We start from the raw sequence: 20,837 nt of genomic DNA on the forward strand, positions 1-20,837 counted from the left end.
CATCCAGTGGAGATCCCTGTACTCTGCCAGGACTGTGCCATGTAACTCTGTGAAAAGAAAGCAGAGGAGCAGTAATAACACGAATACTCCATCATGAAATGGGGTAATGCGGCGGTGCAGCATGCAGAAGTACTTTACAGGGTTGACAAAAAACAATCCTAGCATGCCAGCCAACAACCTTCCCATGGGGAGAGAGCAGTTGTCTGGTGCATAACAGGACTGGGAAGTCTTGTTAAATAGTGCGCCAGGCAATGAGGAAAAATCATTACTAGTACAGAGACAAAGAGAAGACTAGAGGGCCTGGTTCAGGAGGAACTGCACCTGGTGCCGAATCTGAACAGGAAATCAGAAAAATGATATTAATAAATGATCACTCGCATGAATCATAAGAAGTAGTGAATAGTGATCTGGATTAATTAAGAATTAACTTTTACTTTTGATACAATATAAAATAAAATTAGATATATCCCTCAAAATATACTAGAGGCTGAGTACACAATACAATTTTCCACAGTCCCACACTCGGGGGGGGGGGGGTGGCTCTTTTGGAAACCAAGACAGCTGTATCTACACTTGTACAATCAGTGTCAGACACTAAGAGGTAACAAAGGCTGATATGCACTAGCACCTTAGGTGCACAAAAACAAGGTAGCAGCAATCAATGTATACTGGCACCCTGTGTGCACAATTCAACCAATAATGCAGAAAAGAGCATATAGCAGTGTATACATAATGCACCACTCCACGTGAATGGGGGGCCAAATGATTGCCTATCACAGATCAGAGCCAGGGAAGGGAGGGATACGCCCAGTAATGCAGGCGCCATATGGGCCGCAGATTGTACCAATAGGGCATAGCTCCTGGAGATACTGCAAATACTCTGCCTATAATAGGAGTAATGTGGCTGCATGGAGCTCATTATAATGAGTGGAACACAGCTACGGCATGGGAAATGCTACAGTATATGGAGGCCGTACAGGTACTCTACCTAATAATGGAGAAATACAGCTGTGTAGTGCAGACTTAAAACCAGACATGTGTAAAGGGTACAGCATCTGGAGATGGCACAGGAACTCCACGTCAGAGGGGAGCGATGTCTGCGTGGTACGCACTAGAATCAGAGAAGTGCAATAGCTAACGCATTAGAAGATGGCCACTAAACCTGGCCTAGTAAGGGAGAAATAGGGCTGCATGGTGCATCATAGAACCAGAGAGGTGTAACGGTTACAGCAAATCTGGAAATGGTACAGGTACTATACCTCTAAAGGGATCAATGTGGCTGCTTGGTGCACACTAGAAGTGTAATGGCTACAGCCCCTGGAGATGGAGCACCATAGAACCAGACAGGTGTACTGACTACAGCATCTGGAGATGGTACAGGTACACTACCTATGAAGGGAGTAATGTAGCTGCTCGGATACGGCTGCATAGTGTACTCTAATGGCTACAGGCACTCACTCTGGTGAACCAAGGCTCCCTCTGTATATATGGTTGCGTGTCGCACGCTATCACCAGAATTGCCGTTTTGGCTATAGCACCTGGCGGAAACACTCTCCGACTAGGAGGGTGTGTAGAATATAGCCCCTGGTACAGAGAAATAGCTGCAGTGCTGGGTACAGCATTTGGCAGTGGTACAAGTACCCCCCTGTTAAGGGGAAGGTGTACGTACCTGGGGCACCATGTAGGTGTGCTGGCATGCTAACCACGTGGCGGGTTGACTTACCTTGTGCAGCCAGGGGAGCGCCATCCGAAAGTCCACTAGAGGGTATACCAACTCTGGAGAGGAGAGGTTCCTCGGTGGACATTTGTCTTTAACCACCCAGAGAGAATCTGTATGGTGGAAGACCGCCTGATGCTCTGTTACCAAGAGAGAATCGAAGCAGAGGTGTCCCCGAGGCAGCGGATGGAATGGCAGGGAAAGGTTTGTCACCAGCCCCAGACCTGTCCTGGGAGAGATCAGAGGATGCCGAGGAGGAGTGGGACAGGGTTGTGACAACCAGAGGTCGTCTGCAGGACCTAGCAGTGTGTGCCCCATCCGCGGAAGGGTCCCTGGGAGGGCAGAGGTGGCCGGAATTTTTAGACAGGCAGTCGGTGCAGCGTCTCTGCCATAGACTGGGAGAGTCGGACATGATTCCCTATGGCTTGGGACAGGGAAGAGGCCCAGTCAGGAGAGACCGACGGAGAAGTAGGTCAGGGCGTCATGAGAGGGCCTGGGAGCGACTGCGCACAAACAGGGACAGGCTGACAGCGTGGCAACCCTTTAACGCCCCGGGCGCACCCAAATACATGCAACCCCCGAGGGGGGCTGGGAATGGGAGTCCTCAGAAAGAGGACATGAGAGCTGAGAGGGAGCCTGAAAAAGAAGCCAGCCAAAAGGCAGTCTACTGGATCCCAGGGGCCGAGTCCCCAAAAAAGGTGCTGCATCAGCTGCAGAATCTGACAGAAAGGACCCCCCCTGCTGGCAAGATGGAGGCTATTTCTTCTAAAAAAAAAAAAAAAACAGCACCCACAGGGTAAAAGTCCACGCTTGGCTGGCATAGGAGGAACCCCTCCAGAAGCCGAGAGGAGCCAGCAAAAGCCTGGGAAACGAGGGAAGTGGGAGGGAGAGAATGCGGCCTAGACGTGGCGGAAGCCCGGGCCTCGATTAATGAGGTGGCCGGAAAAGGTGCGCCGTCGGCGGGATGGAACTGCGGGAGTCCAGGGGCCCTCTGGAATGAAAAAAAAAAAAACGGTGAGGGGGCTCCTGAGGGGAGCGACGCTCACAGAGAGGAAAGACAGGGCCAAAAGGAGCACCAGGGGCGGGCCGGAGAAAACACGGGGAAAAGCCGGGAACTAAAGTAGATGGGAGGCCGGAAAGGAAGCAGAGTGGCCAGGGAGAAGAGAGAAGGACCCCAGGGGGGAGAAAGCAAGGGTCACCCCCCCCCCCTTTCTCTGGGGGAGAAGGGGTTAAAGAACCCCGGACCCCCGACAAAGTGGATGCCATCCCTGGCCAGGACAGGGGACCTAACTCAGGACCCCCACTAACTCTGGGACAGGGACGCAGGGGAAATACTCACCGTCCGATGTCTTCGGGCGCCGCAGGGTCACCCCATCAGCAGACTCAACACGGGAACCATGGGAATGCCGGCATGCCACTGCGGATGCAGTCAATGGGGACTGGGTGACTTGCGAGGTACCCGAGTATGCGCCCGCAGGGGGTGCAACTAAAGTGGCAGCCCATGATGGAGCACCTGCTTGCAGCAGGTGAAAACCTGCAGAAGAGAGAAAAAAGTTAAGATGAAAAAATAAAATAAAATAGCAGCAAACCTGCAAGAAAAAAGCAGGTCAGGTCTGCCTCCTACGGACACTAGACTAAAACTGAATAGCCTAGTTCTGTGGAGAGGGTATAGCCCACCTGGGCGGAGCCAACGTTTTTTGATATCTAGTGCCTCCTAGTGGTAGCTGGGCATATACCCATGGTACTGTATCCCCCAATGCCATTAACGAGAAAGAGCGGTTATGTGAACTTACCCTCAGAGGGGTATTTCAGTAACTGGACAGGGGATAACTAATCGATGGGGGTCCCATGCGGGGACTCACAGCATTCACGGTCCCATTCCCCAATCCTGATCGAGTGGAGGGTTGAAGAATGGGCTCTGTCACTCTATTCAATCTAAACTGGACTGCCAGAAATAGCTGAGTGCTGTACTTGGCCATATCCGGCAGTCCCATAGAGAATGAACGGAGTAACGGGGATATATACTGGTCCGGCTGATTCATCAGTGTGGGGTTAACGGACCGCCATTTTTGGGAATGGAGGGGGTCCCAGCTGGCAGACTCCCACCGATCAGTTAGTTATCCCCTATCCAGTGGAGAGGGGATAACTTATAGTTACTGGAATACCCCTCTAAGTAGTCAGTTTATTCAGTCTGACTTTCCCCATTTTGGTAAGTCACACCAGACTGCACATACATAATATACTGAAAAACAAATCTGACTCACAAGGAGAACTCCTCTCGTAACCGTCGTCTATACTGTTTCTTGGGTTTCATGGTGTTAAAATATGGCAATTTAATGACATCTGGCCAGACAGCAGGGGAGGGACTTCCACAGAGACGACTAGAAGAGCATAAAAACAGAATTAATTCAGTAAGAAAAAAATATTCTACATTGACTTCAATTTTGACATAAATATCGCACACATTTCTTTAGGGATCGACCGATATTGATTTTTTAGGGCCGATACCGATAATTTGTGAACTTTCAGGCCGATAGCCGATAATTTATACCGATATTCTGGGAATTTTCATTTTTGAGAAAAAAAAAATTCCTACACAAATCTGCTGAAAATTAATGTTTATTGTTAATGTGTATTTATTTTTGTTTTTTTTTTAATCTTTTTCATTTATACTTAATATTTTTTTTTTTTTACTAACTTTTAGCCCCCTTAGGGACTAGAACCCTTGTCCTATTCCCCCTGATAGATCTCTATCAGGGTGAATAGGAGCTCACACTGTCCCTGCTGCTCTGTGCATAGTGCACACAGCAGCATGGAGCTTATCATGGCAGCCAGGGCTTCAATAGCATCCTGGCTGCCATGGTAACCGATCGGAGCCCCAGGCTTACACAGCTGGGGCTCCGATCGGAGGAGCAGGGGAGAGGGGATCCTGTGGCCACTGCCACCAATGATTAATACTGGGGGGCTTGGGGGGGGGGGGACGCACTGCGCCACCAATGATTAATACTGGGGGGCTTGGGGGGGGGGTGCACTGCGCCACCAATGAAGATAAGTCTCTCAATCATATACAGGAGGCGGGAGCTGGCTGCAGAATCACATAGCCGGCTCCCGACCTCTATGAGCGGTAGCTGCGATCTGCGGCACCTGAGGAGTTAACTACCGCAGATCGCAGCTACAGTTCATAGAGGTCGGGAGCCGGCTATGTGATTCTGCAGCCAGCTCCCGCCTCCTGTATATGAATGAATGAAAGGCTTATCTTCATTGGTGGAGCGCTGGCCACAGCCCCTCCCCTCCTATGTTCTCTCCTCTCATTGGCGGCAGCGGCAGCACAGGGGGAGGGAGACACTGCTTCCTTCTCCCCTGTGCTGCGGAGGGAACACAGAGAGCGCTGAGCAGCGCGTTCTGTGTTCCCAATACGTTATCGGTATATCGGCAAAATAGATGCCGATAACGTTCAAAATCCTCAATATCGGCCGATAATATCGGCCAAACCGATAATCGGTCGATCCCTACATTTCTTCTAGTATTGTTATGCCCATAAAGTGAAAAGGGTTGTTCCATCACTACAACTTCACTCCTATTCTAAGGCGGGAGCCCATGTTCCTCCATTGGAATCAAGTGGCAAAGACGCATAAGGATAGGGGATAAGTTGTTATATCAGGAAAACACATTTGAAGGTTCACTTTAATATATCTACCAAGACGTTATGAGATGATGTACTGGGTTTGAGGAGCTGTGAATTGATACTCTCACCAATCACTAAGAATGACATAAGAATTTGGGCAGCAGTAAGAGGCTTGGTGCTTCAAAGAGCCCATTGTACCCTTCAAACAAGCCATTTGTAGGGTTCCCTGCTGAGACAAACCCAATGATACCATTTCAAAATTAAACCTCAGGTACTGTAAGGCTACTTTTACATCTGTGCTTTGGTTCCCGGTTTTGAGATCTAGCAGAGAATCTCAAAACCTGATCAAAACGGTTCCTTTTGATTACAAAACAGTATGCATCCGTTCCGTTGCAGTTGTTTGAAATTAAGACAAAACAAACAGGATCTATCACTAAATACATTGAAAGCCAATGGGTGACAGATTTGTTTTCTTAGGATCATAAAAAAAAAACAGATCCTTCACCATTGACTTACAATGTTTTTAGTGACGGACCCGGTTTCTTCTGTTTCGATAACCAGACAAAACCACAGCTTGCAGCAGTTTTGTGTCCAGTCACAAAACCGAATGCTGACCAACGGAAGGCATCCTGAGCAGATCTCTTTCCATTTAGAATGCATGGGAACAAAACGGAACTGTTTTGAGATCCTCTGCCAGATCTCAAAGCCGGAATGCTAAAACGGATATGAGAAAGTATCCTAAACCTTAATTTTGGATTACCAGATTGCATCCAGTCACAAATTTTGCTTCAAGCTCACAGCAAATCTACAGTAAGGTCTGCAAGTGTCACCTTTTGTACTACAAATAGTGATTTTTTTTTTGCAAATCCTTGACATGTAGGGTATTAGAGACCTAAAATGTCCCATTTATTGTGGAAAAGGGAGAAAAAGGTGCCTCAGTCTACAGCCATCTTAAAGGCCCCATACACACAAGACACGTCAACCAAACCTGCTGATTTTGATGGGACCAGTTGACTACTTTATGTGTATTGTGGCCTCTCAACTCTCCCCATCATCATCTGGGCATGTTGAATTTTAACACCTGATATTTTTGTTCTCAGGGAACACAACCCACTATCTGTCTGGTAGTGGCTTAAGCCCAGTTTACATGGCCCGATGGAGAAGGCAAGCGTTCCTTCCCGACAACTGTTTGCTCGTCAGTGAAGGAGAAAGCTAAATTTATATGCAACAATTCATAAAGAGTTATTGTGTTTTTGGGCAGCAGTGTGCTAACAGTGATTTAGGTGTCCTCATGAACGCCAGTTCTTCGAGTGATCGGCAGCACCTTTACATGGGCAGAGTATCGGGAAGGAACTTTCGCCCCCAACAATTTTGCAGTGTAAAAGGTCCTTTAGACTTTTCTTCCAACGACAAGCTATTGGACAGCTACTGAAGGTGGATCGTCATCTTTACTTCACTGGGCAATTTCTGACATTTACATAAAAGTCGGACTAGTCTACACCCACACAAAATAGATTATGCTCCTACACTGGAACAAATCCAACATTAAGAGAGCAGCAAAGTAGAACAAACTGAACAATCTGAAGGAAGGATGAGTCATTTTGCTATGGGCATCCGACAGCTTAATGCAGCTCTATACTTTTCTTCTGAACAGGAGTTTACACTGAAATAAGTGAATTTTCCTTTAATAACATTTATTTCTTCTAAGACGCAATATTGTTTCGCTGCACATGCAATAGGTACATAAGAGAAAAAAAAACTACCTGATTAGTTCAAGTTGAGCCAATTCCTGATTAGCCTGAAATATTGGTTTCTTTGTAAAGAGTTCGCCCAAGATACAGCTGGGGGGAGAAAAGGAAAAAAAAAAAAAACACAAATGAAAACTCTGAATCTTAAATTAAAGGGTTATACATTTTGAATAACACAGTTTGTAGACATTTGTGACGTTATCTTACCCACAACTCCACACATCGATGGCAGGGGTGTACCTTTCCTCTCCCAGCAGCAGCTCCGGAGGTCGGTACCAGAGAGTTATCACTTTATTTGTGTATGGACGGCTAGAAAGAAAAGGACATAACAGGTTTTGTAAATTATCCAGGAGCACTTCATTCTTATTGTCAGCTATTACTACAGTTGGCAGAGTTACTATTTTCACAGTTCCCCAGGCTGCTAATGACAAGCGCTGTGCGGGGGTCCTCACCCCTGTACCGAGCATTATATTAACAGTACAACCCTTTGTCCCACTAATCAGCGGGTTGGTGAGGGGTCTGCTGCTGTAAACCACAGTGACAGCACAGTAGTCACACATTATGCAGCACCCATTAAAATGAATACGAAGAAATACATTTTCGTACAAGGGACCATAATGCAAGAGCTGCTCTTTGCATGTGCTTTCCAATGTGGCTAATAGAGGTGGATTTTGAGTGGGTGACCCTACATTAAGATAACCATATGTCCTAACAGGGTTTGTGCAAAAGGAGGACTGATTGCCAGAGTGAGCAATAACTGCAGGGAACCTGACGCATTAGAATACACATGTCAATAAAACTGCACTTAAAATGCTGAAGACCATGTCACTTACCTTTCTTCTGAATTATATAACCGTGCCAGTCCAAAATCAGCCAGCTTTATCTGCCCACTACAAAGAGAACATAACATGAGGGTTTCGTTTTCTGAAACAGGGATGGCAAAGTAGGAAAACGCTCAACCTGTTACCTGTTGTTCAATAAAATGTTGGAGCACTTGATGTCTCTATGTAGGAAATTTTTCTTGTGACAGTAATCAAGTCCTTCCATTAACTGCTTCATAAAAGATTTTATATGGTCTTCAGAGAACTGTACCAGACCAGATTCCAGCAGCCCCATAAGATCATGATCCATATATTCAAAGACCAAGTAAAAGGCACCTAAAACAGGGAAAATATGCTGCGTTAGAATAGGTCATTTTTAAGTGATAACAACATCTGCCATCATTTTGCAGTCACCTCTGTCTTTCTTAAAGTCCAGGGCATCCTGCTTATCGGTGACTATCTCCTTCATGTTCACAACACTTCTGTGGATAAGTTGTCGAAGGATTTTAATTTCTCGGATTGCAGTAATTGGGAAGCCTTCTTTTTCATTATCAAGACGCACTTTCTTTAAGGCAACAAGTTCTCCTAGCAGAGTAATATTAGAGAGTTAAAACAGTTAACAATAATTCACATATAAAACCGTCAACTGCCAATAATCTTACTAAACAAAACAAATGGGGGAGGTACTATTCCCAAAAGCTGAAGGCAAAAGATGCTAGATTACTGCATCTTATATCTCCAGATTCTCTTCAAGTGCCATGTTCACACAGCCAAAATACACGCTGGAAAAAACCGAGGTTTTTGTATAAAACTTACCAGTAAAATCTCTTTCTCGCTCTTCCTTGGGGGACACAGGAAACCTTGGGTATAGCTCAACTCCCTAGGAGGCGTGACACTAAGTGAAAACTGTTAAGCCCCTCCTCCAGCAGCTATACCCTCAGCCTGGAGAGAGAGAGACTACCAGTTGCGTGTCCAAGTAGTGAAAGAAAGGCAATGACCAACCATGTAAAACCAACTACCCGACAGGGGCAACTAAACTGTAACGGTAAACCAGAAACAATGGGTGGGTGCTGTGTCCCCCAAGGAAGACCAAGAAAAAGATTTTACTGGTAAGTTATACAAAAATCTCGTTTTCTCGCCCAATTCCTTGGGGGACACAGGAAACCTTGGGACGTTCATGAGCAGTCCAAGAGGGGAGGGACTACAGCCCAAGGCAAAACCCACCGGAGGTATCAAGAAACCGCCGCCTGCAAGACCAGGCGGCCCAAAGCAGCATCCGCCGATACATAGGTGTTCACCCTGTAGAACTTGGTGAAGGTGTGCAAGGAAGACCAGGTGGCTGCTTTACACAGTTGTTCAGCCGAAGCCCGATGCCTCTGAGCCCAAGAGGAACCGACCGCTCTGGTAGAATGAGCGGTAACACCAAAAGGCATCTCCTTGCCCTTGGCGCGGTAAGCCTCAGCAATAGTCATCTTGATGAAGCGGGCAATAGACACCCTGGACGCCGCCAACCCCTTGTGCGGACCTTCCGGAACCACAAAGAGTCTGTGCGCCAAAAGGGTCCAGTGACTTCCAGGTAAATCTTCAGGGCCCTAACAACATCCAGGCGGTGAAGGTCCAATTCTCGAGGAATGAGAAGGAGATGGACATAAGGAAGGGAGGACAATGTCCTCATTGAGGTGAAAAGCGGAGACCACCTTCGGAAGGAAAGAAGGAACCGGACGGAGAACCGCCTTATCCTGGTGGAAGTCCAAAAGGGGCTACGAGCAAGAGCGCCGCCAATTCAGACACACGCCGAAGGGACGTGATGGCCACAAGGAAAATGACCTTGCAGGACAAGAGGCGAAGAGAAACCCTCCGCAAGGGCTCGAAGGGGGAAGATTGGAGTGCTGCGAGCACAACATTAAGGTCCCAGGGTGGAATGGGAGAGCGATACAGGGGAACAGAGTGAGCGACTCTCTGGATAAAGGTTTTGACAGGTCCGAGAGGGGCCAGAGGGCGCTGGAAGAGGACGGAAAGCGCAGAGACCTGGCCTTTTAACGAGACGAGACCCAGACCCAGGTCCAGACCAGACTGCAAGAAGGACAAGACCGTGGGAAGGGAAAATCGAAGGGGATGAGCATCTAGATTATCGCAAAAACCCAGGTAAGACCGTCAGGTCCGATAGTAAATTCTGGACGAGGCCGGCTTTCGTGCGCAGATCATAGTACGAACCACATCTGCCGAAAAACCCCGTTGCGTCAAAACTGCGGTATCAATAGCCATGCCGTTAAACGTAGCGACCCTAAATGCTGGTGGAAGATCGGCCCTTGAGAGAGGAGGTCTTCTCTTAGAGGCAGCGGCCAAGGCGCGTCTCCCAGGAGCAGCATTAGGTCTGCATACCAAGGCCGGCGAGGCCAATCCGGGGCTATCAGAACCGTAGGCATGCCCTCTGCCGCGATCTTTCGGAGAACCCGTGGCAGAAGAGGGAGGGGCGGAAACACATACAGGAGGGAGAATTCCGTCCACAGAAGAACGAGAGCGTCGACGCCGTACGCCCTCGGGTCCTTGGACCTGGACAGGAAGGTGGGGAGCTTGTGGTTGAACCTGGAGGCCACGAGATCCACATCCGGACGACCCCAATGGAGGCAAATGGACTCGAACATGTCAGGATGCAGAGACCACTCGCCCGGCTTAGGAAGTCCGCCGCCCAGTTATCCACCCCCGGAATGTAAATGGCCGACACCTCTCGCATAGCCGCCGCACTTCGAGTGCCCCCTTGATGATTTATATACGCCACAGCCATGGCGTTGTCCGACTGGACACGAACAGGATGGCCCCGAAGCAGTGGAGTCCAATGCCGGAGCGATAGGAGAATCACCCTCAGTTCCAGAATGTTTATCAGCAGTTTGGACTCCGACGGAGACCAAGTGCCCTGGACGGACAGAGGAGGAAACACCCCCTCCTCCCCAACCCTGCAGACTGGCATCGGTGGTAACCACCAACCAGGACATCGGCAGAAAGGATTTTCCTTGGAGGGGAGTCCGTAACCACCAAAGGAGGGAGGTCCGAGCATGGGGAGGAAGGGGGAAGGGCCGGTCTAGACTCTCCAGAGACTTATCCCAGGCAGACAGAATTGCCGTCTGGAAGATGCGGGAGTGATATTGCACGAAAGGAATCGCTTCGAAACAGGACACCATCTGTCCCAATACCCGCATGCTGGACCAGAAGGACTGACGGCGGTGGAGAAGCAGGGTCCGAACTGAACGGAGAAGGAGCTGACGCTTTTCGGGTGGGAGCCGAACCTCCGCCGCTTTTGTATCCAGCAGCATCCCCAGGAAGACGAGTTGTCTGGATGGGATAAGTGAGGACTTGGGGAGGCTGATTATCCAACCGAACCGCTCCAAGGTTTGCAGCGTGAGGTTCACGCTGGTGGACGTCTGGGAAAAGGAGGGCGCCTTGATGAGCAGATCGTCCAAGTAGGGAAGAAGGAAAATGCCCCTGGAGCGGAGCAAGGCCAGGATAGGGGCCAGGATCTTGGTGAACACCCGAGGAGCCGTCGCCAGGCCGAAGGGGAGGGCGACAAATTGATAATGGGCGTTCCCCACCGCAAAGCGAAGGAATCGCTGGTGACACCGAACGATCAGGATGTCGAGGTAAGCATCCTGGATGTCGATAGACGACAGAAACTCCCCTCTTTCCAGAGACGCCACCACGGACCTTAGGGACTCCATCCTGAACCGCCGAAGACTGAGAAAACGGTTTAACCGCTTGAGGTCCAATATCGGTCTTACCGAACCTTCTTTTTTGGGAACCACAAAAAGCTTCGAGTAGAACCCCTTGAAACTGTCCCTTAGAGCAGTGTTTCCCAACCAGTGTGCCTCCAGCTGTTGCAAAACTACAACTCCCAGCATGCCCGCACAGCCAAAGGCTGTCCGGGCATGCTGGGAGTTGTAGTTTTGCAACAGCTGGAGGCACATTGGTTGGGAAACACTGCCTTAGAGGAACAGTAGTGATCACTCCTTTTTCCAGAAGGGTGCGAATGGCTTCGGAGAAGTCGGCCGCACACTGGGGGTCCCTCGGGACACGGGAGCAAAAGAAGCGAACCGGAGGGCGGGGCGCGAATTCGATTTTGTATCTGGGAAGATACAACCTCGAGAGCCCAGGCGTCGGAGATGTGCGCCTGACAGATGTCCCTGAACAGCAGGAGTCATCTCCCCACCCGGGTGGGGGCGCACCTTCAGGCGGGGGTCTGCTTGGCCGAGGGAGGGCGAGCAGGCTGGGACTTACGCCAGGAGGGTTGAGTCCGAAAAAAAGACTTTTTACGTCTATCCTGGGAAGGATTAGATGACGGACCGGACGCGGATCGAGGACCGGAGGCCCTGCGGGAGGTCTTAAAGCGAGAGAAACCAGGATGGCCACGAGTGGCGCTCTTAGTCCTAGGCTGGGGCTCGTCCAGGCGGGTCCCGAATAAGCGGGAGCCCGAGAAGGGAAGACCAGCAAGTGACCGTTTGGAAGCGGCATCCGCTGTCCAAACCTTTAGCCAAAGTGCTCTCCTAGCTGAAATGGCCAGAGCAGAGGAACGGGCCATGAGGGCACCAGCATCAAGGGAGGCCTCACAAATAAAATTTTCCTGCCTGAACAATGAGCTGGGCTAAAGAACAGAGGTCCTGAATGGAGATGTCCGAATCAAGTTCCTGATCCAGCTGGGAAGCCCATTCCGAGATTGCTTTTCCGACCCAGGCGGAAGCAAAGACCGGCCTGAGGGCTGAACCGGAGGCGGCAAAAATGGACCTTGTAAGGGATTCCATGCGCCGGTCCTCAGCGGACTGAAGAGAGGAGCCGTCCGCCACAGGAATGGCTGTGCTTTTGGACAAGCGGGCCACAGGAGGGTCAACCTTAGGCGGAGACGCCCAGGTGGAGATGCAGTCGGCCGGGAAGGGATAACAGATATCCAGCTTCTTGGGGGGGGGGGGGGGGGGGGGGGTCGGTAAAACGGGCATCAGGGCGAGACCAAGCCTTAGAGAGGCGTCGCTGGGAGCAAGGGACCCAGACGGGTCGGCCGAAGTAGCGGACCCGGAGGGTACGGCAGGGGGTGTATCAGGCTGCGTGGCAGGCTGTGCATTAGCAAGGTGGCCCATGACATTAGTGAGGCTTTCCACGGCTTGGGACAATGATCTTGCCCATTCAGGAGTATCCAAGAGGACAGGGGGCGGCACAGCAAGTGGGACCTGGCATGCAGAGCAATGCGGGTCTGATTGCCCCCGTGGAAAGGGTGCACCACAGGCGGTGCAGGCATGATACCAGGGCCCAGAGGCCCCTGAGGGATCGGACATGTTGGCTAGAATGTTATGGCCGTCCAGGCTAGGGGCTGCTGGCACTAGGAAGGGGTTAGCAGTCCTACCAGACCGACGATCTCAGGGCTGGAAGCAAACAGCAGACAGCAGGGACCGGAGCAGGAGCACGACCTCTCCTCAGGAAAAAACGGCAGCAGAGATTGCTGGATTCCTGGACTGATCGGAAGGCGGGGATAAGAGGAGAGCGGGAAGCTAAGCCCAACCCCCCCCCCACCCACCCCGCTAGTTTCGTTTTCGCGCGCGCGATTTAAACACACATAAGGCCGAAAGTGACGGCCTGCGGCGCAGTAAGGACGCCAAAACTTTCATTCTTCCCCCCTGTATACTCCTGAGAAGGAGCGGTATGCGACATAGTAAAGATGTCGCCGCAAAAGGTACCGGCCGTACCGGCACAAGAGCGACGCCGCTATCTCTGCGCGGACATCGCGCTGCTGCCGGCAGTTAAAGGGTCCGGTGCAGAGGCAGGCTTAACCTGTCGGCACTTTCTGGGTGCCGCTGTTGCAGAGGAAGGAAGAGGGGGAGGGGCAGTCTGCGGCCTGTAGTGAGAGACCGCGATTTCATATGGCCAAAGTCTACCTCCATTAGTCCCGAGCAGCGAGCCGGCACTCTGCCCTAGCACACTAAGGAGAGTCAGTGCCACCCCAGCAAATAAGCGAACGCCGCGATTCCCATGTGCGGACGTTCGCGATGCCACCGGCAGTTAAGTGTGCTGGCTGCCAGGTGCTGCCTCGCGATTGTAGCCTGGAGCCTCTCCCCCAACCCCCCCCTGTTCTGTCGTGGCTGAAGAGGACTTAGCCAGAAATATCAGGGTCCGCTCTGTGATGATTGGGGCCCAAGTAACATCCCCAGCATACCATAGTTGAAGGGTCTTGGGGGGTGAACGGAGAGCAGAGGGGGGGGGGGCTGGTCCTCCTTGTCTTCAGTGGGGGAGGCAGCAGTGCGGATGACCGACACTGGCGCAGCTCGACCCCGGGAAAAACAGAGGTCCAGGCGTCTGAAAAATAAAATAAATTTTAGCTCTCGCCTTTCCTTTTCCCCAAGATGGCTCCGAAAGCGAAGAAGGAAGCTGTCCCTGCCAAGACTGAAGCAAAGTCGAAGGCTCTCAAGGCCAAGAAGGCTGTACTGAAAGGAGTACACAGTCACAAGAAGAAGAAAATCAGGACCTCCCCTACATTCAGGAGGCCCAAGACCCTGAGACTTAGGAGGCAACCCAAGTACCCCAGGAAGAGTGCTCCTACAAGGAACAAGCTTGACCATTATGCCATCATCAAGTTCCCTCTGACCACAGAGTCGGCAATGAAGAAGATTGAAGACAATAACACTCTGGTTTTTATTGTTGATGTCAAAGCCAACAAGCACCAGATCAAGCAGGCCGTGAAGAAACTGTACGACATTGACGTGTCCAAAGTGAACACGCTCATCAGGCCTGATGGCGAGAAGGCATATGTCCGTCTTGCTCCAGACTACGATGCCCTTGATGTTGCCAACAAGATTGGCATCATCTAAACGCAACGCCAGATGTTCTGTACAGTAATAAATCCAATAAAAAAAAAAAAATGGAGAAAAAAAATGGATTTTTTTGTACTCACCGTAAAATCCTTTTCTCGTAGTAGGCATTGGGGGACACAGCACCATGGTATATGCCCAGCTGCCACTAGGAGGCTGACACTAGAAACAAAAAAAGTGTTGGCTCCACCCAGGTGGGCTATACCCCTCTGCCAGAGCCGAGAGAGATCAGTCGGTACAAAAGCAGTAGGAACGTCACACCTGAACCAAAAAGAAAACTGAAAGCCAACAAGTCTACAACTGGGGAAACCCGACGACCACCAAACGCCGGGACCACAAACAAGAAGAAACTCAAAAAAGGGTGGGATCTGTGTCCCCCATTGCCTACTACGAGAAAAGGATTTTACGGTGAGTACAAAAAAATCTATTTTTCTCGTGCATGGCATTGGGGGACACAGCACCATGGGACGTCCAAAAGCAGTCCCTGAGGGAGGGAAGAAGAACGCCATGCCGCAATCTAAAGCACAGCTGCTTGTAGAACCTTGCGCCCCAGGCTGGCGTCAGCAGAAGCCAGGGAATGAATATGGTAAAACTTAGAGAAAGTGTGAACTGACGCCCAGGTGGCGGCCCGGCAGACCTGGGAAGCAGATGCCTGATGACGCACCGCCAAGGAAGCCCCAACTGCCCTAGTCGAATGAGCGGTCAACCTGGAAGGGGGAGCACAGCCCTTCGCGACATAGGCCTCCTTGACGGCCGACCGAACCCAGCGAGAGATGGTGGCCTTGGAGGCAGGCAAACCCTTACGAGGGCCCGCCGGGACCACGAAAAGAGTCCGAACGACGGAAGGGTTCCGTGAGGCGAAGATACAGGCGGAGAGCCCGAACAACATCAAGGCAATGGAGGGATTTCTCCCTAGAGTGAGAAGGATTAGGGCAGAAGGAAGGAAGGACGATCTCCTCATTAATATGAAACGAGGAGACCACCTTCGGTAGAAAAGAGGGAACAGGACGTAACACCACCTTGTCCTGATGGAACACCAGGAAAGGTGAACGGCAAGAAAGTGCCGCCAGTTCGGAGACTCGGTGGATGGAGGTGACGGCCACGAGGAAGGCCACCTTAAACGAGACAAACGACAGAGAGATCTCTGCCAAGGGCTCAAAAGATGAAGACTGACGGGCGTCGAGGACGAGATTCAGGTCCCACGGCTCCACCGGAAAACGAAAGGGAAGGGCTCGGCGAGCAACACCCTGCAGAAAAGTCCTAACCTGAGCCCGCGAGGCCACAGGACGCTGGAAGAGGACCGAGAGGGTCGAAATCTGCCCCCTGAGAGAAGCCAGGCGAAGACCCTTCTCAAAACCGGCCTGAAGGAAGGCCAGAATGTTAGGGACGGAGAAACGGAGAGGGCGAAAACGCCCAGACTCGCACCAGGCAAAATACGCTCTCCAGGTCCGGTAGTAAATACGGGCTGACTAGGGTTTGCGAGCGTGAAGCATTGTCTGAATGACCGATTCCGAGAGGCCACGGGACTTCAGGACCGCGGTCTCAACAGCCACGCCGTCAAACGAAGCTGAAGTAAATTCGGGTGGAACAGAGGGCCCTGAGAAAGGAAATCGTGGCGCAGAGGAAGTCGCCACGGAACGTCGGCGAACAGAAACACCAGATCTGCGTACCCCGCTCTGCGGGGCCAATCCGGAGCCACCAGGATCGCCGGATCACGGGCTGCCTTGAGATGCTTGAGCACTCGGGGCAGGAGAGGAATGGGGGGAAACAGGTACAGGAGGTCGAACTGAGACCAAAGCAGAACTAGGGCGTCGACCGCGAGAGCCTGAGGGTCCCTGGACCGCGCGACATAGCGCGGGAGCCTGTGGTTGAGAAGTGACGCGAAGAGATCCACGTCCAGAGTTCCCCATCGGTGACAAAATTGGAGGAACACTTCTGGGTGGAGAGACCATTCGCCCGGGTCGACGAGCTGGCGACTGAGGAAGTCTGCCGCCCAATTATCGACCCCGGGAATGTGTACAGCGGAGAGGACGGGAACGTGCTTCTCTGCCTACCGCAGGATATAGGAGGCTTCCTGCAGGGCCATCACACTCCTGGTGCCCCCTTGGTGGTTCAGATAAGCCACGGCGGTGGAATTGTCCGTCTGAACCTGGATCGGGAGACCGCGGAGACGTGGGGTCCAGTGAGACAGTGCCAGGAAAATTGCCCTGAGTTCGAGAACATTGATCTGCAGGGAGGACTCCTGAGCAGACCAAAGAACCTGGACAGTGAGAGACTCAAAGACCGCCCCCCAACCTTGAGAGGCTGGCGTCCGTCGTGATCACCCGCCAACTGGGGGGAAGGAAGGACCGGCCCAGGGACACCGTCCGAGGAAGCAGCCACCAGGAGAGGTCCTGGTGAAGCTGGAGAGGGAGACGAGTCCAGCGATTGATGCCTGCCGGGGACTTGTCCCACCTGGATAGGATGAACAACTGAAGGTCCCGGGAGTGGAATTGGGAATGGCTTCGAATGAGGCCACCATCCTCGCCAGTACGCGCATACACGTCGTGATGGTCAGAGACGACGGGCCGCGGAGATGAGTCACCCCCGCCTGAAGAGAGGCAATTTTCTCTGGGGGAAGGAACACCCGCCCGAGGCGAGAGTCGAAGATAATGCCCAGAAAGAGCATCCTCCGGCATGGGACGAGGGAGAACTTGGAGTGGTTGATGAGCCACCCGAACTGGGCAAGAGCTGAGAGGGTGATGCGCAGGCTGGACAGGTTGTCCTCCAAAGACGGGGCCCGAATCAGAAGGTCGTCCAGATAAGGCACCAAGGCGACCCCCCTGGCACGGAGAAACGCCACGAGAGGTGCTAACACCTTGGTGAAGACCCTCGGAGCGGAGGCCAGGCCGAAGGGCAGGGCTACAAATTGAAAATGAAGAGAACCTACCGCGAAGCGAAGGAACTTTTGATGGGAGAGGGCAATGTGGACGTGCAGATAGGCGTCCTGAATGTCGATGGACGACAGGAACTCGTCCGCCTCCAAGGAGGCGATCACCGACCGCAGGGATTCCATGCAAAAATGACGGACCCGGACAAAGTGATTGAGCGCCTTCAGGTCCAGGATTGGACGGAGCAAACCGTCCTTCTTAGGAACCGTGAACAGATTTGAATAGAAACCCCGAAAGCGCTCTGACTCCGGAACCGGAACGATGACCCCTAGAGAGCGAAGGGAACGAATAGCCTGAAAAAAAATCTTCTGCCCCGGCGGGAGACCTGGGGGGCGACGTCAGGAAGAACCGTCCCGGCAGAAGACCGGAAAATTCGATCTTGTATCTGGAGGAAACCACCTCCAGAACCAAAGCGTCTTCCACACCTGCTAGCCTGACATTCTGAAAGGCGAGCAGGCGCCCTCCCACCTTGACCGAGGCCGAGTCATGCGGAAGGAGGCTTAGTGGACTGGGGGCGAGCAGGTTTGGGCTTGGCCTTAAAAGGAAGGCCTGGAGGACTTCTTGTCAGATCGGGCAGGGGGGGCCCGAAAGGAACGAAAGGATTGAGTGAGAGAGGACGACCCAGGGAAACGACGGCGAAAAGAAGAGAGCTCTTACCACCAGTGGCCTCAGAGATGAGCTCCTCCAAAACGCTTCCCACCGAGGAAGGGGAGGGAAATCAGAGCCTTCTTGGAGGCGGAATCCGCTGCCCAAGAGCGAAGCCGGATGGTGCGGCGAATGGCCACAGAATTAGCGGCCGCACGGCCGGAGCAGCGGGCCGATTCCATAGAGGCATCGCAAAGAAACTTGGATGCCTGATAAATTTGAGGAGCAAGAACTGGCAGATCCCCTTGGACCGAGTCTGGAGGTAAGGCTCGGACAAGCTGTTTTGCCCAGATAGAGCAGGCCTTAGCCACCCAGGAGGCGGCAAACGCAGGACGGATGGCGGCACCCGCTGCCGCGAACACGGACTTGGCCAAGGAATCGACCCGTTTGTCAGCAGGATCCGACAAGGAAGCCACGTCAGCCAGGGGAAGGGTAGTAGCTTTCGCCAGGCGAGCAACCTGAGGGTCTACCTGAGGAGGAAGCGTCCAGAGGTTGACAGAGTCCTCATAAAAAGGATAAGGGACATCCGAGGCCTTGGTAAGGTGAAGGCGCCTATCAGGGTGACGCCATTCCTTAGCCAGAAGTGCGTCAAGATCCTAGTGATTCGGGAAAACTACAGTCTAGAACGGCGGAAGGACACCGACTCCTGGGAGGAGGAAGAAGGATCGTCCTGTATATGGAGCACGTACCGGACGGCCTTAATGAGATCCTGGATGGCCGCAGACATCACCGAGCACCGCTCTGTTTCAGAATCAGAAGCGGAGGAGTCCCCAGGAGCGGCGGAAGCAGAAATCTCGCCCGACTCAGACCTATCCGGGGAATGATCCGGGGTAGCTGAGGAAGAGTGGGACCCGGCCGAGACCGTACGAGGTCGCTTGCGGGATCGCGTGCCAGAGCGAGAACGGACGTCCCCAGCGGGGGGGTCCCTGCTAGAGGCGGCCGCAATCTGGGCAGGCAGACGGTCCAGAGACTGCGCCAGGGATTGGGAGAGGCTGGCAAGGTTCCCTATGGCTTGGGACAGGGTAGCAAGCCCATTCCAGAAGGACCGACACAGAGGGGACCGGAGGAGCGGCCTGGGTTTGAGGCACTGCGCGCAGAGTTAATTAGACTGGCCGCATGGAAACTTCCTATTACACAGGGAACATGCATAATGTGTAGAAATCGCCGCAGGGGGAGTGGGGTCCCTACCAGAGGAAGACATGAGGGCTTAGGATGGAGCCTGCAAGGAGAGAAAAAACTAGCCAGCAAGGATGCCTACCAGAACCTACCCAGACAGAGAACCGAAGCAGCGTGAGCAGCAAGATGGCCGGCAGAAAAAGAACGCCTTCTTCAAAAGCCCGCGCTGTACCGGGTTGGAGGAAAGCCAAGCTCCTCCCACAGAGGGGAGGTGGGAAGGAGAGAAGCCCGGGAAACAAGGAGAGAAGCTCCGCCCCAATTGACCTAAAAAAACGGGGCCTAAATTAAAGAGTGCGGCCGGAAACTGACACCCGCGGTAGCTTCCGGAAGTAGCCGCGGAGCGGGAGGGACACAGCGCTGGGGGAATTGGGCCTGTGGAACGCCGCAAAAGAGCCCCATAAGGGTGGAAGCAGTGGAGGAATGCTGCGTGATGCGGAGGAAGCCGCTGTCAGGGACCTCTTAAAGGGGCCAGACCCAGAAAAAAGAAACGTGGGCCTCTGCAGGACTATGGCTCCAACTGACCCCCAGAAGGTAGGAGGGGTGCTGGAAGCACAGGACAGGACTGGGAAAAGCACCATGCGACCAGGGGGGAGGGCCTTGGTGAAAACCCTGGGGTAGGGGGGGGGGGGAAGAGACTACAGGGTCCCAGCATGGATCCGGATCCTACTTACCTGATCCGACGTCCCCCCCCTCGGCGGACTCAACACGGGAATCGTGGGTCCGCCGGAATTCCACTGCGGAAGCAGTTTCAGGTGGGGACTGGGGGGCTGCCAGGTACCAGAGTACACGCCCGCAGGGGGGCAACTAAAGTGGAACATGATGGAGCCACCCCTGCAGCAGGCCGGAACCTGCAAAGAAAAGAGAAAAAAGAAAATAAAAAAAAAGGAGACTTTTGTATTACTTACCAGTAAAGTCTCTTTCTCGCTCTTCCTTGGGGGACACAGGAAACCATGGGTATAGCTCTGCTCCCTAGGAGGCGTGACACTAAGTGAAAGCTGTAAGCCCCTCCTCCATCAGCTATACCCTTCAGCCTGGAGAAGAGACTGCCAGTTGCGTGTCCAAGTAGTGAAAGATAACCACCAACCGGAAAAAGAACCGTCAAGCCCCAACGGGGGCAACCAAGCCGGAACCACAACTGTAAACCCAAATGAAGGGCGGGTGCTGTGTCCCCCAAGGAAGAGCGAGAAAGAGACTTTACTGGTAAGTAATACAAAAGTCTCCTTTTCTCGCCCATATTCCTTGGGGGACACAGGAAACCATGGGACGTTCCAGAGCAGTCCCAGAAGGGAGGGACCAGAACAAACTAGACCAACACCGGAGGCATCAATCAACT

General features: G+C 52.4%; 2 protein-coding genes across 2 annotated transcripts in view; one reads left to right on the forward strand and one right to left on the reverse strand.

The window, feature by feature from the left end:
* The window catches only part of CDK12 (cyclin dependent kinase 12), a 72,948-nt gene that overhangs the window by 17,838 nt on the left and 34,273 nt on the right, over positions 1–20,837 (reverse strand). Inside the window, exons 5-10 of the mRNA XM_040438197.1 lie at positions 8,326–8,496; positions 8,058–8,247; positions 7,924–7,980; positions 7,298–7,399; positions 7,106–7,183; positions 3,982–4,098 (exon numbers count right to left, since the gene is read on the reverse strand). Coding sequence (XP_040294131.1) covers positions 3,982–4,098; positions 7,106–7,183; positions 7,298–7,399; positions 7,924–7,980; positions 8,058–8,247; positions 8,326–8,496 — 715 coding nt within the window. The remainder of the gene's footprint in view (positions 1–3,981; positions 4,099–7,105; positions 7,184–7,297; positions 7,400–7,923; positions 7,981–8,057; positions 8,248–8,325; positions 8,497–20,837) is intronic.
* Positions 1,916–14,804, forward strand: LOC121005437 (60S ribosomal protein L23a-like). The gene is made up of 2 exons (XM_040438198.1): positions 1,916–1,921; positions 14,265–14,804. Exon 2 carries the CDS (start codon positions 14,289–14,291, stop codon positions 14,751–14,753), a length of 465 nt encoding a protein of 154 aa, XP_040294132.1. The 5' UTR covers positions 1,916–1,921; positions 14,265–14,288; the 3' UTR covers positions 14,754–14,804.

Source organism: Bufo bufo, chromosome 6, assembly GCF_905171765.1.
Source record: "Bufo bufo chromosome 6, aBufBuf1.1, whole genome shotgun sequence".
In the NCBI taxonomy this organism is placed as follows: domain Eukaryota; kingdom Metazoa; phylum Chordata; class Amphibia; order Anura; family Bufonidae; genus Bufo; species Bufo bufo.